The 20,602-nt window shown below is 39.9% G+C and overlaps 2 protein-coding genes across 2 annotated transcripts in view; both read left to right on the forward strand.

Moving 5' to 3' along the window:
• Positions 1-20,602, forward strand: part of LOC135335843 (uncharacterized) — a gene marked incomplete in the record, with an annotated part of 743,773 nt that overhangs the window by 229,397 nt on the left and 493,774 nt on the right.
• The window catches only part of LOC135335878 (uncharacterized), an 89,974-nt gene that overhangs the window by 33,333 nt on the left and 36,039 nt on the right, over positions 1-20,602 (forward strand). The window contains exons 11-13 of the mRNA XM_064531516.1: positions 11,927-12,028; positions 12,077-12,181; positions 13,143-15,418. Of these exons, the coding sequence (XP_064387586.1) occupies positions 11,927-12,028; positions 12,077-12,181; positions 13,143-15,418 (2,483 nt within the window). The remainder of the gene's footprint in view (positions 1-11,926; positions 12,029-12,076; positions 12,182-13,142; positions 15,419-20,602) is intronic.

The raw sequence follows: 20,602 nt of genomic DNA on the forward strand, positions 1-20,602 counted from the left end.
AGTCCACAGTAGTGCACTAAAACCCTGTTCTTAAATGTTTCAGCATGCCTCCAGTCTGGTTTAGCTCCTGAGTTTCTGTGCTAGACAGTTAATTCACTCATACATCACTACATGCACTGTATTATATCACTCTTCTGGTTTCTTTATAATCATGTCATGTCACCAGCCGAGGGTTTGCACTTTAGTGCTCTAGTTATGCCTCGAGGCGTAGCCGCACGAGGGATACGACTGTGTGTGTCTGTGCTGTGTGTGTATTCCAGCTGTAACTGCTCAAACTGCTCAACGGTTGCAATGCGACGAAAACTAACAGCTTCTATAGGCTCTTAGCCACATTCTCTTGGATTTTGATTCGTGGATTAGCAAACTAAAGCCTAAAACAGCTAGCTAGCATTAGTAGCCATTTGTGAAATTGATCTCTTAATACAGGAATATTCCAATGATGTAATTGCCTGCAAACCAGTCTCCATACTCACTCAGGTGGAAAATTAGGTGGGAACAGGAGTATGAATGTATTCATAATTATACACTCCTGGTGGGAATTAGCTGCAAGACAAGGTAGTATTGTAATATAATGTGTGTGTTGTACTGTGTTCTCACTGAAGCTTTATAGTACTGGTGAGTACGTTCTGTGTTGTACCAAGGGCGTATTTAATAAAACACAAGTAGTCTATGTAGTACAGTACATGTATAGATTGTCTATAATTGCAAGGAATAACTTCGTCATCGGTATTGACTACATTGAGCGATATAGATCTAGTGTATGTTATCAGCAACATTTTATCACTTGGGTTCGTTCATGCACATGACCTTCACGTATCATTATTAACAGTTACATTAACTGTGTTATGAAAACAATACACTCACGAGGACAATGACACAGTGGCGGATCTAGGATTCTTGAAAGGGGGGTTCCAGGGTTCTGAGCGGATCAAGGACCTAAAAAAAAAGGTCATACTTCTTCGAAACAGTGAGCATGCGCATTAACAGACCAAATTTTTCCTAAAAAAAGGGTCATCACTTTTTATAAGCAGTCTGCATGCACTATACACACTGGAGAATTTTAACCTTCACAGTCACTGAAACTGCACAGACAAAGCTTCGCAGCACTAACAAGGGCTAAAGGTTAGTGAGAAGTGCATGTGAAAGCTAGTAAGAAAAGAACAACTTGCTAACGAGCCTCCCACTCACTTCTTTCTCAAAGGGGGGTTCAATTGAACCCAAAGAACCCCCTCTGGATCCGCCACTGATGACAATGATATAAACAGATAATTATAATCATTATCTATCTACATATTCACCTACAACGTAAATACATGCAAGAGACTGAGTCGAGTCGCAGCCAGTAGGCTACTGGTTGCGAGTGTAGCTATAGCTAGCGAGTTTAAGAGTATGTATGCAGTGGCGTAGCCAGAGGGGTGCAGAGGGTGCTCCAGCACCCCCTCTGGCCTCAAACTCTGCTCCACAAGTTCCATTTACTAACTAGCTAAGCTAGCTAGCTAGTTGATATGAGATCGAGAGTACTAGTACTAGAGCTCTATTGTCACAACTCAAAACAATGCATTTTATAGGACATCTTCAAATGAAGATGTGGCTTAACCACCAGTACCTCAAAGCAGCAGTATACCCTAATTTCTTTAGCAAGATTGTGTTAGAATCAATCTCAGAGCATGTAACAACAAAAATTTTCTGGGGGAGTGCCCCCAGACCCCCCTGTTGGGGCGAATGCGCAGAGCGCACTGGTAATTTGGACAATCCATTCATCCAGCACCCCCCCTCTCAAATCCTGACTACACCCCTGGTATGGTAAAGTCAAAACTAATATTATAACATTTAGTAAGAAGTATTAAGCTTATAGATCTACATATACAGTATACAGTGTGAAGGCATGATCTCAGTCATGGAATAATAATATCACTATTATCAGTACAGTTTGATCCCTAAAAACTCCATTCCATTCAATACCAGATGTCATCCACCGCCAGAAACTTGTCAGAGACTGAGTGGCTATAGGTAACCATGGAATGACTGGACAAGAGCCAGGAGAAACAGAGCTTTCATGAGCTTCATGAGCTTGATAATCATGCACGGGAAGCGAAGCCATCGTTGAGTAATAAAATTGAAAGGTCAAAGTTTGGAATATTCCTGTATTTAGTCGCTTCGATCTCTTTGGACACACCCTTTAATTATTCCTGTGGATGTAATGCGCATTCGCGCTCATTCCCCACGTGTGAGAAAATAATATCTAAGATCCAGATCCAGATCCTCCTTGCAGAATCATCTTTTTCTTGAGGGCCTGGTAAGCCACAAAACACTACCATAATTACAACAACAATATGCATGTACACAAGTCTTTTCTTCTCAATAGATATCATATATACACTGAACTCCAGATCCTGGAAGAATCAATTTTCTTCTTTCTTGAGGCCCTGGTAAGCCACATATAAGTAACAACAATAGATGCATGTAAATAAGTCTTTTCTTCTCAGTGAGTTTATATAGATAAGCTAACTTTAATGTAAAATTCATTATAAACACTTGAGCGAAAGCATTACATGGCGAGATGCATTAGCAAGCGCACGTTTGCAACACTCGTTATTTTTAGTGATGGCATTAATTTGAGAATAGTAGCCCATGCTGTATGTTTTGATTTAGTTTCCTTTCATCAGTTGGTTGTTCACTTAAAATGTAAACCTTTGGGTAACTCCATAACTATATGGTTTCACGGTCGGAGCAGCAATCCACGCCACAGAGGCAAATTATTCCTGTCTTAGACTAGTTGACTAACCTCCGAATAAAGGACAGTTTGAGAGTTTTGTCCTCTGGTGGGAGGTTAATTCATATCGAAGACTGTTCCAGCGTGCATGTGTACAATTGATCCTTCACACTCACAAGAATTGCTTTGGAGAAGTGCTGCTGGAGCTCATACCAACTCAACCTGCTTTCACCATCCACCACCAACCCATTATTATATCTTGTTTGCGTGTTTCTTCCATATTATACTCTCACAATTTCAAGTAGAAATGCATAAGACACCCACCCAGAATGATGAGTTTGAGCAAGTAGCTAAATGTTCAAAGCAGTTTATAGTGAGTAGCTAGTTAGACCAAAGGTTAGACTTTATATACTCTTTGCTGGTACCAAGAGCAGAACTTGTCTTATAAATATCTCCAAACAATATCAATGCCTACATGATACCTTGCCTTCATACCTTGCCTTCATTGGTTTGCTGTTCGATCCTTGTGTATAGAGAATGTACTTGATATAGTACAACTATCTAGAAATAATTTGTATGACCTACAATATGTTCATCACATCATTTGCAACGAATACTTCTCACGTATTCAGTGAAACTAACTTTACCTACCATGTTATTAATTTTCTAATGATTGTATTTTGTGTCACTTACTGCATGTCTGTGGTAACTGCTATCAGTGAAATAGAACAATACTACAATTATAGCCACCTCGATATGAGGCCGTGGTATATATTTGATGGACGCATATTATAATTATATTTGAGTAAAATCTCACTGTTTGGGAAAATATGTTTAGTCCCTTCTTGTGCCTATAAAGTTCTTAGAAAATGGTGGGCGTATTTTCACGAGGGTACGATACTTGAACCAATGCACGTGCTGTTAACTTTTTTCTAGTGTCCACAATTTACTTGTATTCACAGTTGCAGTGAATAAGGCTGGAGACACTCCTCTCTCCCTTGAGTGTTCCCGTGGTCACCTGGAGATGGTCAAGGCTCTCATCAACAAGCATGTTGATCCAAATAGTAAGTGTTTATCGGTGCTGTTACATTGTTGATGGTGGTCTTCCACAGAGCCAGTCAACAATGCTGGTGACACCCCACTCTCTCTGGCCTGTGCTAATGGCCACTTGGACACAGTCGAGTATCTTGTGAACCAGCATCATTGTGATCCTAAATGTAAGCATTGGTATATAATTACGGTACATCAATTGCTGCATCACTCAGTACACTCGTATACATGTACAGGTACAGTCAACAATGCTGGTGACACCCCACTCTCTCTGGCCTGTGCTAATGGCCACTTGGACACAGTCAAGTATCTTGTGAACCAGCATCATTGTGATCCTAAATGTAAGCATTGGTATATAATTATGATACATCAATTGCTGCATCACTCAGTACACTCGTATACATGTACAGGTACAGTCAACAATGCTGGTGACACCCCACTCTCTCTAGCCTGTGCTAATGGCCACTTGGACACAGTCAAGTATCTTGTGAACCAGCATCATTGTGATCCTAAAAGTAAGCATTGGTATATACATAATTATCGTACATTAATTGCTGCATCACTCAGTACACTCGTATACATGTACAGGTACAGTCAACAAGGCAGGTGACACCCCACTCTCTCTGGCCTACAAAAGTGGACACTGGGAAGTGGTCAAGTATCTCGCCATCACTCATCACTGTGATACAAAAAGTAAAGTTTGTTCATGGTTGTCAATGAATGACCTGTTGGTTTTATCGCACTATTAAATTACATTTTATTATTGATACCGTAGCTGTAAGTTTGGCTCTATTATTGGCAGTTTTTAATGCTGCAGGCATAATTATTATAAGTGCAAATGATGTACTGGGACTGACTATCAAGCTAATTGCATGCTATTGGTAAACTTTAATCCATGATTCGTCAATCGCCAAGTTTACCCGCTATAAGTTATAGCCTATAGTATACTATGGGATAGAGATTGCCCTTTTCTGGATCTCAGTCAAGACACTAGATAAACTTATTAATCCGAGGCGCGTAGGCGGCCTCGGTTACAGTAGTCTGTCTGTGTGTCTGTGTGTCTGTGTGTCTGTGTGTCCGTGTGTATGTCTGTCGCTCAGTTTGGCTTACCTGGTGATTTAGGCATCACAATTTCTACGTAGGGAAACTTGTAGTAAGGCTTAAAATTTGGCAGAGTTTGCAAAGAAGTCTTTGTTTCGCAGAAAAGACGAGCTAAACCTAAGAAGCTTATATACTACTAAACGCGGCTATTATTTGAAACATTAATTACCGTAAGACCTCGATTTAAGGCGACCCTCCAAATATGCTACACCCATGACCTTCAACAATTTTTTGACCTCTAAAAGTGAACGACAGCTGCGTTGACAATTATTTTTTTATGTCGCGTTTTAAATAGAGGTAAATATAGCCACTCCCTAGCCTCAATTGTAGTCCACTGGAAAATCAGTGTTTTTAAGCGGCCTAAAATCGAGGCAAGTAGACTCTATAAAGTTACTTCCAATTAGATGTGACCCTCTAAATATGCGACATCAGGGCCTCAATATAATTGTTCAACCTCCAAAAGAAGCGACCTCTGGCTTAAAAAGTGTCGCTTTAAATCAAGACCTTAAGGTAGCCCAGCTAGATGAGGCTATTATTGGAAACATAAGCCAATAATTACTGTTGGCTTTGTGTGTTTGTGGAAAAGGGTCGATACAATAGAAAGCTAGAATTGTGTCTGGTTTGTCTCTGTTAGCTGACTCTGGGATCCTACTCAAGGAGCCATACTTCTCTGCATGAGACTCCAGGCTTCTTTGCTGTGATCCTAGTCCACAGTGCATATATCTATCTATGAACCACTAAAACCCTGTTCTCAAATATTTCAGCATGCCTCCTAATCTGGTTTAGCTCCTGAGTTGCTGTGCTAGACAGTTAAGTCATACATGATATTCATCACTACATGCACTGTATTATATCACTGTTCTGGTATTTTTATAAGCACTTTAGTGCTCTAGTTATTTTTAGTGATGGCATTAATTTGTGTGAACATTCTTTTAACTGTATTCCGTGGTAAAGTTGTAATCCATGTCACGAACATTATTTTGAGTATAGTAGCCCATGCTGTAAATATTTTAATGTTTTGATTTAGTTTCCTTTCATCAGTTAGTTGTTCACTTAAAATGTAAACCTTTGGGTAACTCCATAACTATATGGTTTCACGGTCGGAGCAGCAATCCACGCCACAGAGGCAAATTATTCCTGTCTTAGACTAGTTGACTAACCTCCGAATAAAGGACAGTTTGAGAGTTTGGTCCTCTGGTGGGAGGTTAATTCATATCAAAGACTGTTCCAGCGTGCATGTATACAATTGACTCCTTCACACTCACAAGAATTGCTTTGGAGAAGTGCTGTTGGAGCTCATGCCAACTCAACCTGCTTTCACCATCCACCACCAACCCATATATCTTGTTTGTGTGTTTCTTCCATACTCTCACAATTTCAAGTAGAATTGCATAAGACACCCACCCAGAATGATGAGTTTGAGCAAGTAGCTAAATGTTCGAAAGCAGTTTAGTGAGTAGCTAGTTAGACCAAAGGTTAGACTCTACTCTTTGCTATAGTATACCAAGAGCAGAACTTGTCTTCAAACAATATAAATTGCCTACAGGATACCTTGCCTTCATTGGTTTTCTGTTTCTTGTGTATAGAGAATGTATACTTGATATAATACAACTCTCTAGAAATAATTTGTATGACCTATACAATGTGTCCATCACATCATGAGCAACGAATACTTCTCACGTATTCAGCAAAACTAACTTTCCCTATACCATGTTATTAATTTTCTAATGATGGTATTTTGTGTCACCTACTGTCTGTTGTAACTGGTATCAGTGAAATAAAACAATACATTATTATACTATAATTATAGCCACCTCGATATGAGGCCGTGGTATATATATTTGAGTAAAATATCACTGTTTGGGAAAATACGCTTAGTCCCTTCTTGTGCCTATACAGTTCTTAGAGAAAATGGTGGGAGTATTTTCACGAGGGTACGATACATAAACCAGCGCATGTGCAGTTAACTTTTTCTAGTATCCATAATTTGCTTGTATCCACAGTGACAGTGAATAAGGCTGGAGACACTCCTCTTTCCAGTGCGTGTTACCGTGGTGACCTGGAGATGATCAAAGCTATCATCAACAAGCATGTTGATCCAAATAGTAAGTGTTTATCAGTGCTGTTACGTTGTTGATGGTGGTCTTCCACAGAGTTAGTCAACAAGGCTGGTGACACCCCACTCTCTCTGGCCTACAAACGTGGACACTGGGAAGTGGTCAAGTATCTCGCCATCACCCATCACTGTGATACAAAAAGTAAAGTTTGTTCATGGTTGTCAATGAATGACCTGTTGGTTTTATCGCACTATGAATTGCATATTATTTTGATACCGTAGCTGTAAGTTTGGTTCTATTATTGGCAGTTTTTAATGCTATAGGCATAATTATTATAAGTGCAAATGATGTACTGGGACTGACTATCAAGCTAATTGCATGCCATTTGTAATCCTTAATCCATGATTCGCCAATCGCCAAGTTTAGATTGAGGATTGAGGAAAAGTTCCCCTTTTCTGGATCTCAGTCAAGACACTAGATAAAGTTATTAACCCGAGGCACGTAGGCGGCCTCGGTTACAGTAGTCTGTGTGTGTGTCTGTGTGTCCGTGTGTGTGTCTGTCGCTCAGTTTGGCTTACCTGGTGATTTAGGCATCACAATTTGTACGTAGGGAAACTTTAGCATTAAAACTAAGGCTTAATATTTGGCAGTATTGCAAAGAAGTCTTTGTTTCGCAGAAAAGGCGAGCTAAACCTAAGAAGCTTTTTGCGTACTACTAAACGCGGCTATTATTTGAAACATTAATTATCGTAAGACCTCGATTTAAGGCGACTCTTCAAATTATGTGACGCCCAGGAGCTTCAGCAATTTTCTGACCTCTAAAAGTGAGCAACAGCTGCGTTGACAATTATTTATTTTATGTCGCGTTCTAAATAGAGGTAAATATAGCCACTCCGATCCCTAGGCTCGATTGTAGCCCACAGGAAAATCAGTGTTTGAATAGCAGAGGATCTCTAGTTGAAGCTGAAGAGCAAGATTTCATCCATTTTAAGCGGCCTAAAATCGAGGCAAGTCTATAAAGTTACCTCCAATTAGATGCGACCCTCTAAATATGCGACACCAGGACTTCAATATAATTTTTCAACCTCCAAAAGAAGCAACCTCTGGCTTCGTAATTATTAAAAAGCGTCGCTTTTAATCGAGATCTTACGGTAGCCCAGCTAGATGTGGCTATTATTCAAAACATAAGCCAATAATTACTGTTTGCTTTGTGTGTTGTTTGTGGAAAAGGACTGATACAATAGAAAGCTAGAATTGTGTCTGGTTTGTCTATGTTAGCTGACTCTGGGATCCTACTCAAGGAGCCATACTTCTCTGCATAATACTCCAGGCTTCTTTGCTGTGATCCTAGTCCACAGTGCATATATCTATCTATGTACAACTAAAACCCTGTTCTCAAATGTTTCAGCATACCTCCAGTCTGATTCCTGAGTTGCTGTGCTAGACAGTTAATTCAGTCATACATGATATTCATCACTACATGCACTGTATTATATCACTCTTCTGGTTTATTTATAATTATGTCATGTCACCAGCCGAGGGTTTGCACTTTAGTGCTCTAGTTATGCCTCGAGGCGTAGCCGCACGAGGGATACGACTGTGTGTGTGTCTGTGTGTGTGTGTATTCCAGCTGTAACTGCTCAAACTGCTCAACGGTTGCAATGCGACGAAAACTAACAGCTTCTATAGGCTCTTAGCCACGTTCTCTTGGATTTTGATTCGTGGATTAGCAAACTAAAGCTTAAAACAGCTAGCTAGCATTAGTAGCCATTTGTGAAATTGATCTCTTAATACAGGAATATTCGAATGATGTAATTGCCTGCAAACCAGTCTCCATACTCACTCAGGTGGAAAATTAGGTGGGAACAGGAGTATGAATGTATTCATAATTGTATTAGCTGCAAGACAAGGTAGTATTGTAATATAATGTGTGTGTTGTACTGTGTTCTCACGGAAGCTTTATAGTATACTGGTGCAGTACGTTCTGTGTTGTACCAAGGGCGTATTTAATAAAACACAAGTAGTCTATGTAGTACAGTACATGTATAGATTGTCTACAATTGCAAGGAATAACTTCGTCATCGGTATTGACTACATTGAGCGATATAGATCTAGTGTATGTTATCAGCAACATTTTATCACTTGGGTTCGTTTATGCACATGACCTTCACGTATCATTATTAACAGTTACATTAACTGTGTTATGAAAACAATACACTCACGAGGACAATGACACAGTGGCGGATCTAGGATTCTTGAAAGGGGGGTTCCAGGGTTCTGAGCGGATCAAAGACCTAAAAAAAATGGTCATACTTCTTCGAAACAGTGAGCATGCACATTAACAGACCGAATTTTTCCTAAAAAAAAGGGTCATCACTTTTTATAAGCAGTCTGCATGCACTACACACTGGAGAATTTTAGCCTTCATAGTCACTGAAACTGCACAGACAAAGCTTCGCAGCACTAACAAGGACTAAAGGTAAGTGAGAAGTGCATGTGAAAAGCTAGTTAGAAAAGAACAACTTGCTAACGAGCCTCCCACTCACTTCTTTCTCAAAGGGGGTTCAATTGAACCCAAAGAACCCCCTTTGGATCCGCCACTGATGACATGATATCAACAGATTATTATAATCATTATCTATCTACATATTCACCTACAACGTAAATACATGCAAGAGACTGAGTCGAGTCGCAGCCAGTAGACTACTGGCTGCGAGTGTAGCTAGCTAGCGAGTTTAAGAGTATGTATGCAGTGGCGTAGCCAGAGGGGTGCAGAGGGTGCTCCAGCACCCCCCTCTGGCCTCAGACTCTGCTCTAAAAGTTCCTTTTACTAACTAGCTAAGCTAGCTAGCTATAGCTGATATGAGATCGAGAGTACTAGTACTAGAGCTCTATTGTCACAACTCAAAACAATGCATTTTATAGGACATCTTCAAATGAAGATGTGGCTTAACCACCAGTACCTCAAAGCAGCAGTATACCCTAATTTCTTTAGCCAAATTGCGTTAGAATCAATCCCAGAGCATATAACAACAAAAATTTTCTGGGGGAGTGCCCCCAGATCCCACCTGTTGGGGCGAATGCGCAGAGCGCACTGATAATTTGGACAATCTATTCATCCAGCACCCCCCTCTCTCAAATCCTGACTACGCCCCTGGTATGGTAAAGTCAAAACTAATATTATATAACATTTAGTAAGAAGTATTAAGCTTATAGATCTACATACACAGTATACAGTGTGAAGGCATGATCTCAGTCATGGAATAATAATATCACTATTATCAGTACAGTTTGATCCCTAAAAACTCTATTCCATTCAATACCAGATGTCATCTACCGCCAGAAACTTGTCAGAGACTGAGTGGCTATAGGTAACCATGGAATGACTGGACAAGAGCCAGGAGAAACAGAGCTTTCATGAGCTTCATGAGCTTGATAATCATGCACAGGAAGCGAAGCCATCGTTGAGTAATAAAATTGAAAGGTCAAAGTTTGGAATATTCCTGTATTTAGTCGCTTCGATCTCTTTGGACACACCCTTTAATTATTCCTGTAGATGTAATGCGCATTCGCGCTCATTCCCCACGTGTGAGAAAATAATATCCAAGATCCAGATCCAGATCCTCCTTGCAGAATCATCTTTTTCTTGAGGGCCTGGTAAGCCACAAAACACTACCATAATTACAACAACAATATGCATGTACACAAGTCTTTTCTTCTCAATAGATATCATATATACACTGAACTACAGATCCTGGAAGAATCAATTTTCTTCTTTCTTGAGGCCCTGGTAAGCCACATATAAGTAACAACAATAGATGCATGTAAATAAGTCTTTTCTTCTCAGTGAGTTTATATAGATAAGCTAACTTTAATGTAAAATTCATTATAAACACTTGAGCGAAAGCATAACATGGCGAGAGGCATTAGCAAGCGCACGCTTGCAACACTCGTTATTTTTAGTGATGGCATTAATTTGAGAATAGTAGCCCATGCTGTAAATATTTTGATGTTTTGATTTAGTTTCCTTTCATAAGTTGGTTGTTCACTTAAAATGTAAACCTTTGGGTAACTCCATAACTATATGGTTTCACGGTCGGAGCAGCAATCCACGCCACAGAGGCAAATTATTCCTGTCTTAGACTAGTTGACTAACCTCCGAATAAAGGACAGTTTGAGAGTTTTGTCCTCTGGTGGGAGGTTAATTCATATCGAAGACTGTTCCAGCGTGCATGTGTACAATTGATCCTTCACACTCACAAGAATTGCTTTGGAGAAGTGCTGCTGGAGCTCATGCCAACTCAACCTGCTTTCACCATCCACCACCAACCCATATATCTTGTTTGTGTGTTTCTTCCATACTCTCACAATTTCAAGTAGAATTGCATAAGACACCCACCCAGAATGATGAGTTTGAGCAAGTAGCTAAATGTTCGAAAGCAGTTTAGTGAGTAGCTAGTTAGACCAAAGGTTATATAGACTCTACTCTTTGGTATAGTATACCAAGAGCAGAACTTGTCTTCAAACAATATCAATTGTCTACAGGATACCTTGCCTTCATTGGTTTTCTGTTTCTTGTGTATAGAGAATGTATACTTGATATAATACAACTCTCTAGAAATAATTTGTATGACCTATACAATGTGTCCATCACATCATGAGCAACGAATACTTCTCACGTATTCAGCAAAACTAACTTTCCCCATACCATGTTATTAATTTTCTAATGATGGTATTTTGTGTCACCTACTGTCTGTGGTATAACTGCTATCAGTGAAATAGAACAATACATTATTATACTATAATTATAGCCACCTCGATATGAGGCCGTGGTATATATATTTGAGTAAAATATCACTGTTTGGGAAAATACGCTTAGTCCCTTCTTGTGCCTATACAGTTCTTAGAGAAAATGGTGGGAGTATTTTCACGAGGGTACAATACATAAACCAGCGCATGTGCAGTTAACTTTTTTCTAGTATCCATAATTTGCTTGTATCCACAGTGGCAGTGAATAAGGCTGGAGACACTCCTCTTTCTAGTGCGTGTTACCGTGGTGACCTGGAGATGGTCAAAGCTATCATCAGCAAGCATGTTGATCCAAATAGTAAGTGTTTATCAGTGCTGTTACGTTGTTGATGGTGGTCTTCCACAGAGCCAGTCAACAAGGCTGGTGACACCCCACTCTCTCTGGCTTACAAAAGTGGACACTGGGAAGTGGTCAAGTATCTCTCCATCACTCATCACTGTGATACAAAAAGTAAAGTTTGTTCATGGTTGTCAATGAATGACCTGTTGGTTTTATCGCACTATTAAATTGCATTTTATTATTGATACCGTAGCTGTAAGTTTGGCTCTATTATTGGCAGTTTTTAATGCTGCAGGCATAATTATTATAAGTGCAAATGATGTACTGGGACTGGCTATCAAGCTAATTGCATGCCATTGGTAATTTTTAATCCATGATTCGCCAATCACCAAGTTTACCCGCTATAAGTTATAGCCTATAGCATGATATACATATACTATGGGACAGATTGAGGATTGAGGAAAAGTTCCCTTTTTCTGGATCACAGTCAAGACACTAGATAAACTTATTAACCCGAGTATCATCATTTATGTTGGAAAATTGCATTGTATAAATAAACATTACGAAGTGACAATCCTATAGCCGTCTCGAGTATAACGGACATTGCTAAATTCGTTCCTTGCTATTACGTCTAGTTATAATGAGTGCACCCAATACCCAATACCTGAGCCTGTTGTGGTTGGGTAGAAATGTAATTATATAATTATAGACTGTATGCATGTATAGTTATATAGTTGTTTATACTAACATTTACCATGCATCACTAACTTCTGGTACTATTTTTTAGGTTTTCTATTACTAGCTGTAAAGCGTGACGAATATTACAGACTATGTAATTACATACCGTACGGGTAGAAAATTTCGAGGTGTTTTTTATTTCGCATTTTTCGTGGGTGGCTGCAGAACACGAAAATTAAAACCCATGGAAGGCTTCGTATACGCATGCGAGATAGTGCCACACCCTAACTCTACGAAATTACTACCCGCGACATTTTCCAAATAAAACAGAATATTGAATTGCACAAAAATTTACAGCCTCTAAATTTTCCACCAGTACGGTAACTATAGTTATTATTATAGTTGTTTATACTAACATTTACCATACATCACTATAACTTCTGTACTATTTTAGGTGTTCTACTACTAGCCATAACGCATAATTGTGAGGTAAAAGTGGAGTTTTTATTGGCAGAATGCCACAGTGATCCGAATGTGACCAGCAAAGATGGCAAGACACCTCTCGATTTCTCCAACAACCCTAAGATCATAAAACTCCTCTTGAAACATGGAGCCAAGGCTGCCAATGTCTACAAGGAACACAGCAAGTTCATCGGAAAGCTCTCCTCCGAGCGACCCCCACACCTTCCTCTGTCTGTGCTCATCATTGGTGATGGTGGCGTGGGGAAGAGCACTCTGTTGAAGTCCATTCTGAGCCCAAAAGGGTTTTGGTCTAAACTACAGAAGGCAAAACCCGTAGATGGTGTCGATGCAAAGACAGTGGGTATCATTCCGTACGAAATATACACCAAAGAGTTTGGGAGGATCATCTACTTTGATTTTGCTGGCCAGAAAGAGTTTTACACGAGCCACTGTGCCATTCTGGAGAATGCTGTTCAAATCTCACCACCCATCATTATCCTCTGTGCTAAGCTTGTAGAAAGTGAGCAGGCGATTATTGATTCCATGTATCGTTGGTTGACCCTCGTCCAAAACCAGTGCACCAATCTGAAAGGCAAAGCACACGTGATAGTAGTTGGTAGCCATGCCGACCAGGTGAAGGAAATGAGAGAAGATCCACAAGCCAAAGCGAGAATCTTTGCCCCCATTATCAAGCAATTCCCAAAGTTTGAGTTTAAAGAGTTCATTCCAATGGATTGCCGCTTTGCTGATTCGAACGATATGACAAAAGCAAGAAAACAGATTCAGAAAAGCTCTGCTATTCTTCGTTCTCCAGAAACTATCAGCTTGAATGCTCACACCTTTTACATCTACCTTGCCGAAAGCTTCAAAGACGACCTTGCTTTGTCGTTGAGAAATGTCTATGAAAGAATCAAGAGCGATCTTAACGAGGATCTGTCAAAACGCACTCAAGATATTCTTTCTTTCATACCCAGCACCGTCCCTCACCTTGTAGAGATCTGTGACCAGCTACATAAAAGAGGTCTCCTATTGTTTCTCCGCAATGACAGCTCTCCAGAGAAGTCTTTCTTAGTGATTGACCAAGCAACACTTCTGTCCAGAGTCACTGGGACCGTGTTTGCTCCTGAAAGTTTCCGCCAACACTGCAAGCTAGCTTCAAGCACTGGAGTGGTGCCTTTGACGAAATTCGAAAAAGAATTTGATGGCTTCGACATAGAGATGCTGATTGCCTACATGTCTCATTTAGAGCTGTGTTTCGAAATATTAGACAAGCAAGTGTTGGATTTCATTTCGAAGGAGATTGCTTCTTCCACTGACAGAGATGCTTCTGTTCCTGAGTCTGACACTCGATACCTCTTCTTTCCAGGGCTCATTCGAATCGAAACTCCAGAGCAAGTTTGGAAAGATACTCAAAGCATCAAGTACCACTTCGGTTGGATACTTAAAACCTCTCAAAAAACTGAGTTTTTTGATCCTCGCTGCTTTCAGGTTCTCATTCTGAGGATAGTGTTCACATTCCGCCTTGCCCCTGCCAGTAACATAATGCATGATGTCCCTTCCCTACAGAGATTCTGCTCTGTGTGGAAGAGTGGGATCTGCTGGTGTGATGATGATGGAATCACTGCACACCTCGAGCTTGCTGAAAATGGCCGATCTCTTGTTCTCAAAATGCGCACTGACACAGTTCGACCTGAAGGTCTGATTCATCGCTCCAGAATTATGAGCACAATCTGTGAGACTGTTGAAAGTTTTGGCCGGAATGTGAATGTGATTGAATCAGTGATTGATCCAGATGAAGTTATCAAGCATCCTCTGAAAAATCCCTCTGACCTCCCACTGGTCAACATCAAAGATATTGCAGCAGCTGTCTCCTCCAACAGAAGAATGATCAAATCAACACAACAAGTTGCCTTAGCCTTCAAGCATCTCTTACAGTTTGAGCCATACGCTGGCCTAGATCAAACCACCATACAGTGTATCCACAGTGACAAAAATCCCAAGAAAGATGAGAAAATCTCCACAGCTTTCATTTCATATTTTGCCAGTCAAATTTCCGACCCTGACAGTGAAGAACAGGATCAAGTAGTTCGAAACAGTCGTATGTACAGAAGAATCCTGAGCCCTTCCATTGTCAAAATCCCGCTAGTCAGTCCCAGACAGGAGGTGGTCCAGGCCCTTGAGATGTGGAGGAGTGAAACTGAGGGAACTTACAGCTGTCTGAGGGAGACTCTCAACAAGTACAGCGTCTTCACTGGGAGAAACCCTCTGGTGAGTAGAATTTAAAATTATATGGTCTAACTGCATAACTTTGCTTTCATTATAATATTGCTAATCACGTACATACAGGACCTAGCTGGTGTGGCTCATGATGATATTGATCCCTCTGTGTTTAGTATCAGTGGTGATCAGCAAATGGTGAGTAGTTGGTACGTTCCAAAATCTTAATTAGATCCAAGGGTAAATTAATCCTCTTAAGGCTCTGTAAGAACAATGTTATGGGGTAAATGTAAACACACAAAACTATAGCTAGTCTGAATGCTTTGAGTGAAAAAAAAGCATGTGAGCGAGTGTTATACTGTTTAACGAATTTTTTATACAAAATCACAAAAGTGTGCACGAAACAATAATTACTGCATGTACTACTCTTCACAGGATCATGATACATTGAGAGAAGATCACCAGATACCTTCAATCTCTACCTCAGGTATGACTTCAGAACTTAATAATGACTGTCAATAGTTTGATCTTCAACTGCATTGTCAGCAATGAACATCATCGCCTCATCATATAATAATTCGATATAATCATGCATGCATGCCTATATACAACTGAAGCATGCAGTTACTCATAGCTTGTGTGTCTGACTACGTACATCGATGCTGTGCATGTCACTAATATCAATGTTCACTACCTCTATAGGACCACCACCCACTAATCAAGTCACGCTCCAAGAACTAATAAAACGATACAGTCTGACTGACGAGCAACTCAACAGTGAAATAGTGGAAATTACCTTTCTTGCTGAATATTTTGATGGTGTGAAGATCTATTCAAATGCAATGGGACTAACTCGTGCTGAACAAGCCGATGTGAATGAGTTGTTCCATAAGAGAGGAACTCAAGTAGCCATGACTGAATGTCTGACTATCTGGAAGCAGCATAATCCTTATGCAGCCACTTACAGAGCTCTACTGGAGTTGTTACTAAGATTGAGAAAAGAGAAGATAGCTGATGAAATCTGTCAACACTTGACTCAATGTGAGTGTATACTATCATACTCGTATAATGCAATATACACATGCAGCCATGCATGCACTTTATTGCTTTTGTTGGGTATTACTATATAATTATGTTATACTGTATAATTGTCTACTGAATGAGAGAATGTATGTCAGCTCAGGATTTGAGACAATAATTATTAACATGAATTTCCTGATGTTTGCAGTGTTTACAATTATTATGATAATTATACAATTGAAAACTTTTTCACAGTACCTCAGATTCGGAGATATACTGACTCAGACACACAGAGAGGTCAGTTCAGGTGTACATAGATGATTGCCGATCAATAGGTGTCTGTGTCTATTGAAACTACTCTATAATAACAAACAAAAAGTTACTTTTTGAACTGTTCATATTCAATTATAGCATCAGCCTGGATAGTCCTCTATAGGGAGTATATAATTAAGATACAGAGACCCTCACAGTAGGTTTAAGTTTATCTAATATTTATAATCAGTCTCTGCCCTAATGACAATGCATAATAATAATGCACTGTATGGGACATGGGTGCATGGGCTTTGAAGCTGGGCCTCAATCTGGAGTGAAGCCAATTGCCTAGTAAATAAAATTATGGCTTATAAACAACCAATGCCGATGGCTTCAGTCCTATATAGCCTTTAGGTGTGAACACGGGGGCTTACAATGAGCTGTTTCTGAGTGATGTCAAATTTTAGCGACCATGTATAGCACACCAGTTACAAAATAATTATGTATACTGTATAGCGGGTATATATTTCGAGGGTATATAAATGTTCGTGGTTTTCGCGGACTAGGCATGTATCGCGAACATTCATAATATCGCATGCATGAAAAAGGCGCTATTCCACAAAAACCTTTCTAAAGGCAATTTCCGCAAAAATTTATACCCTCGAGATAATTTACACCCGCTATACGATAATACAATAATGGTATATAAAGCAACTATTATTATTGTTAGCTCTGTAATCATATTCAGCGTGTGATAAAGGCTTTATGTAATCATCGTGCGTATTTAACCTGTATGGAAATTATAATTGTAATGTGCTTAAATATAGTCGATCCGATTGTTCTGGCTGAAAAGGATATTCAAACAATTTGTGAGAAGCTGAAGAGTGCTAGTAAAGATTGGTTCAATTTGGGAATGGCTTTTGGTCTAATTCGCGCACAGTTGAAGGACATTGAAGATCAATACCCCAGTAATAACCGCCGCCTATCGGAGATGGTGGGAAAGCGTCTCGAAGTCACTGATCCAGAACATCCGGTCACATGGCCTTATATATGTGAATGTCTGAGGAATTGTACTGTTGAGCGTAACGATGTAGCCAATGAAATTGAAGCATTAAAACTATGTAGCCAATAAAATGTTTAGTTTTATTATTAATCATTTCACACAACACTTGTTTTATTTTATACAGCAATAGAGTTTGTACAGTTAGCTAGTTTATTTTTACACCTGCATCTTAAGTTAGAAGTGACCCAAAATATTTTTTTTAGTTTAATTAATAAAGATGTGATGCCTGAGCGATATTGACATGTGAGTGTGGAAGATTGTGTCAAGCTCATTTCTCATTGCAAAATCGAATGATGAAAGGAAATACGAAATACGAGTTGCTCGAAGTCACATCCGTCTCTCTCCCTCATGAACTTTGTACCTATTTTCTCTCTACATGAGCATGTATGAGCAACTAATCTTTTAAGTGGAACTCCAGTGCCCATGTCACAGCTCAAGCAGATATGGTTTGTGCATCCTGAAGGAAGATGTATGGATTCAGTTTCTGTGTGGCAGTAATCTCGTTACCTATTATAGGTAAGAGCATGCAGACAGTTTGGCTTTAAAAGGTGTGTGTACATGCAGTTAATGTGTGTGCAACTACATCACTAGCGTTAATTCTTTCTTGTATACTATTTGCAATGTGTATCAAATCTTATATAGTAACCCCTTCATTGTCTACACACCAAAGGTATGTGAGAAAGCTGAACTAGAGGTAGTGCTAAAGTTTACTGATGATTGTTTCTTGAGGAAAGAGGGCTCCTCCATGCAGACGTCAGATCAAGTGATGATCAGCCCAACACTCTGAGCTTCCAGAGTGTGAGAGAGGAGGACTTTGGTCACTGCCAGAGTGAGGTGAAGGAAAGTTACCCTCACTCTCTACACAGCTCTCTACATATACAAAAAATAGCCAAGTGAGTACTTAGCATTTTACATTTGTATTATGTATATGCATAAAACAATTTTTTTTTCAGCTCAGGTGAAATTTATATCGAGAGTCAAAGATTATAGAGAGCGCCACCTGGCCGACATCTCCGACAAGTCAGACACAAAACTGATGTAGCTGCACTAAAAAATTTAGAACTCAAATGAAACCCTTGCTCTCAAAAACCAACCAGTTTAGCAACGCAATTGGACAGGAATACCTTTAGTACCACACTGTTCCATGCATGCACGTCTGTTCTCTCTCAAACTGTCCATCAATTATCATGCAGTAGGTCTTCTTTCAGGAGGTGAGTCAGGTTTGCATTGAGTGTTAATAATTATATATCGACTACATGCTTGTTTTCGAACTTCATATCATTATTCAAACCAGGCTGTGATTGACTGTCTTGTCAGTTTTGAAGTTTTTCATTTCTCTCTCACAGTTGATCGTCCTGTGTGACAGTGATGATGCAACTCTGGCTAAGCTCGGCCCTGCTTGTCAGTGTTGTTCTTTAGCGATACTAGTCGTCGAAGTTGCTTCATGGTTGAAGTAACACAAGACCTTCGTTACGAATTTGAAGAGAAATTTTTTCTGCAATTTATTTCGCTTGAAGGCATGCACTAGTTACCTGACAAACTTGTGCTCGATCCAGCTCGCAGAGACATCACAATTCTGGACAATGAAGGTAAAGTATAGTGGTGATTCCTTCTAATTGCTAAACCATAAATTATACCAGACGTGACTGTTGGTTTCATCAACCCACCATACTCTGCCAGGGATCGAGGACGAAGAACCAATCCATACATGTACAGAGGTGACTGTTGGTTTCATCAACCCACCATACTCTACCAGGGATCGAGGACGAAGGACCAATGATATTCACTGTGGGAGTGACTAGTAACCATATACATTAAACAGAGATATTGAGTTGTCCTTCTCGACTGCGGACGGTCTGATAGTAGGTGATTTATGAAGCGTATTCAGTATTAAATGACACACGTTTACATTTACCACGCCCACACACACACACACACACACACACACACACACACACACACACACACACACACAGATTTTGCTGCTCTGGCTGGTCTGGACTATGTTTTGGTTATCAACATGCCAATCATTCTGAGCGCAGGCATTCAAATCATAAATATTCCTGTTGATTTGATCAATGATCCAATATTTGAGAATAATGAAATATTTCAAGGTACACTAACCATCACTAGTGGGGAGAGAGTGTCCCTGAGTCCAGGCACTGCCGACGCTACCATCTTCGAGGACGATGGTATATGTACACGCTAATGCAATAATTATTATAATACTTACTGTAGCTTGTATTATAGTAGACTAGTGAATGGCATAGGCAGTTGACTGTGTTAAAATCTTGGACACATTCACATGGCAAGTGATATACAACCTTTTTTCCCATAGTTGTTTGTCAAGAGTTGGAATTGCTTGTCAATGGTCGTATTGAGTACTTACCTGACACGACGGCTCCATACCTTGAGGGAACTAACGCTGAGCATATCTGTTTCCCTGGGTTCGTTCTCATCGGAAACATGATCAGAGTTTGTCAGAGTGACAGCACTTTCAGTGGAGTACCACCAACATGTCAACGTAAGTATTTCACTATAGCTGGATGAAAGTTTATACAGTTCCTCCATTTGGCCTTCGGAGTTGGGTTTTAAGGTTGCATACGTCATTGTTCTAGAATAACTAATTGATGTTGCAGGTATACAGTGTGAAGAGCTGCCACCTCTTGGGAATATTGTATTACATTGGCACCACTTTCCCGGTAACCATAGCAATGTACACGTGTGAGGATGGGTTCTTCCTATAATTATGGGGATAATGAGAGGAACTGTACCACTGGAGTTGCAGGAAGTAGAATGGTGTGGGCGTGGACTGACCAAGAACCACAATGTCTCCGTAAGTAATTTTCCAGTTGCATTATCCTTTAATCACATAATGTGATCACAGCTTTGTGTAATGA

The sequence above is a fragment of the Halichondria panicea genome, chromosome 5 (genome assembly GCF_963675165.1).
Source record: "Halichondria panicea chromosome 5, odHalPani1.1, whole genome shotgun sequence".
Classification (NCBI taxonomy): Eukaryota; Metazoa; Porifera; class Demospongiae; order Suberitida; family Halichondriidae; genus Halichondria; species Halichondria panicea.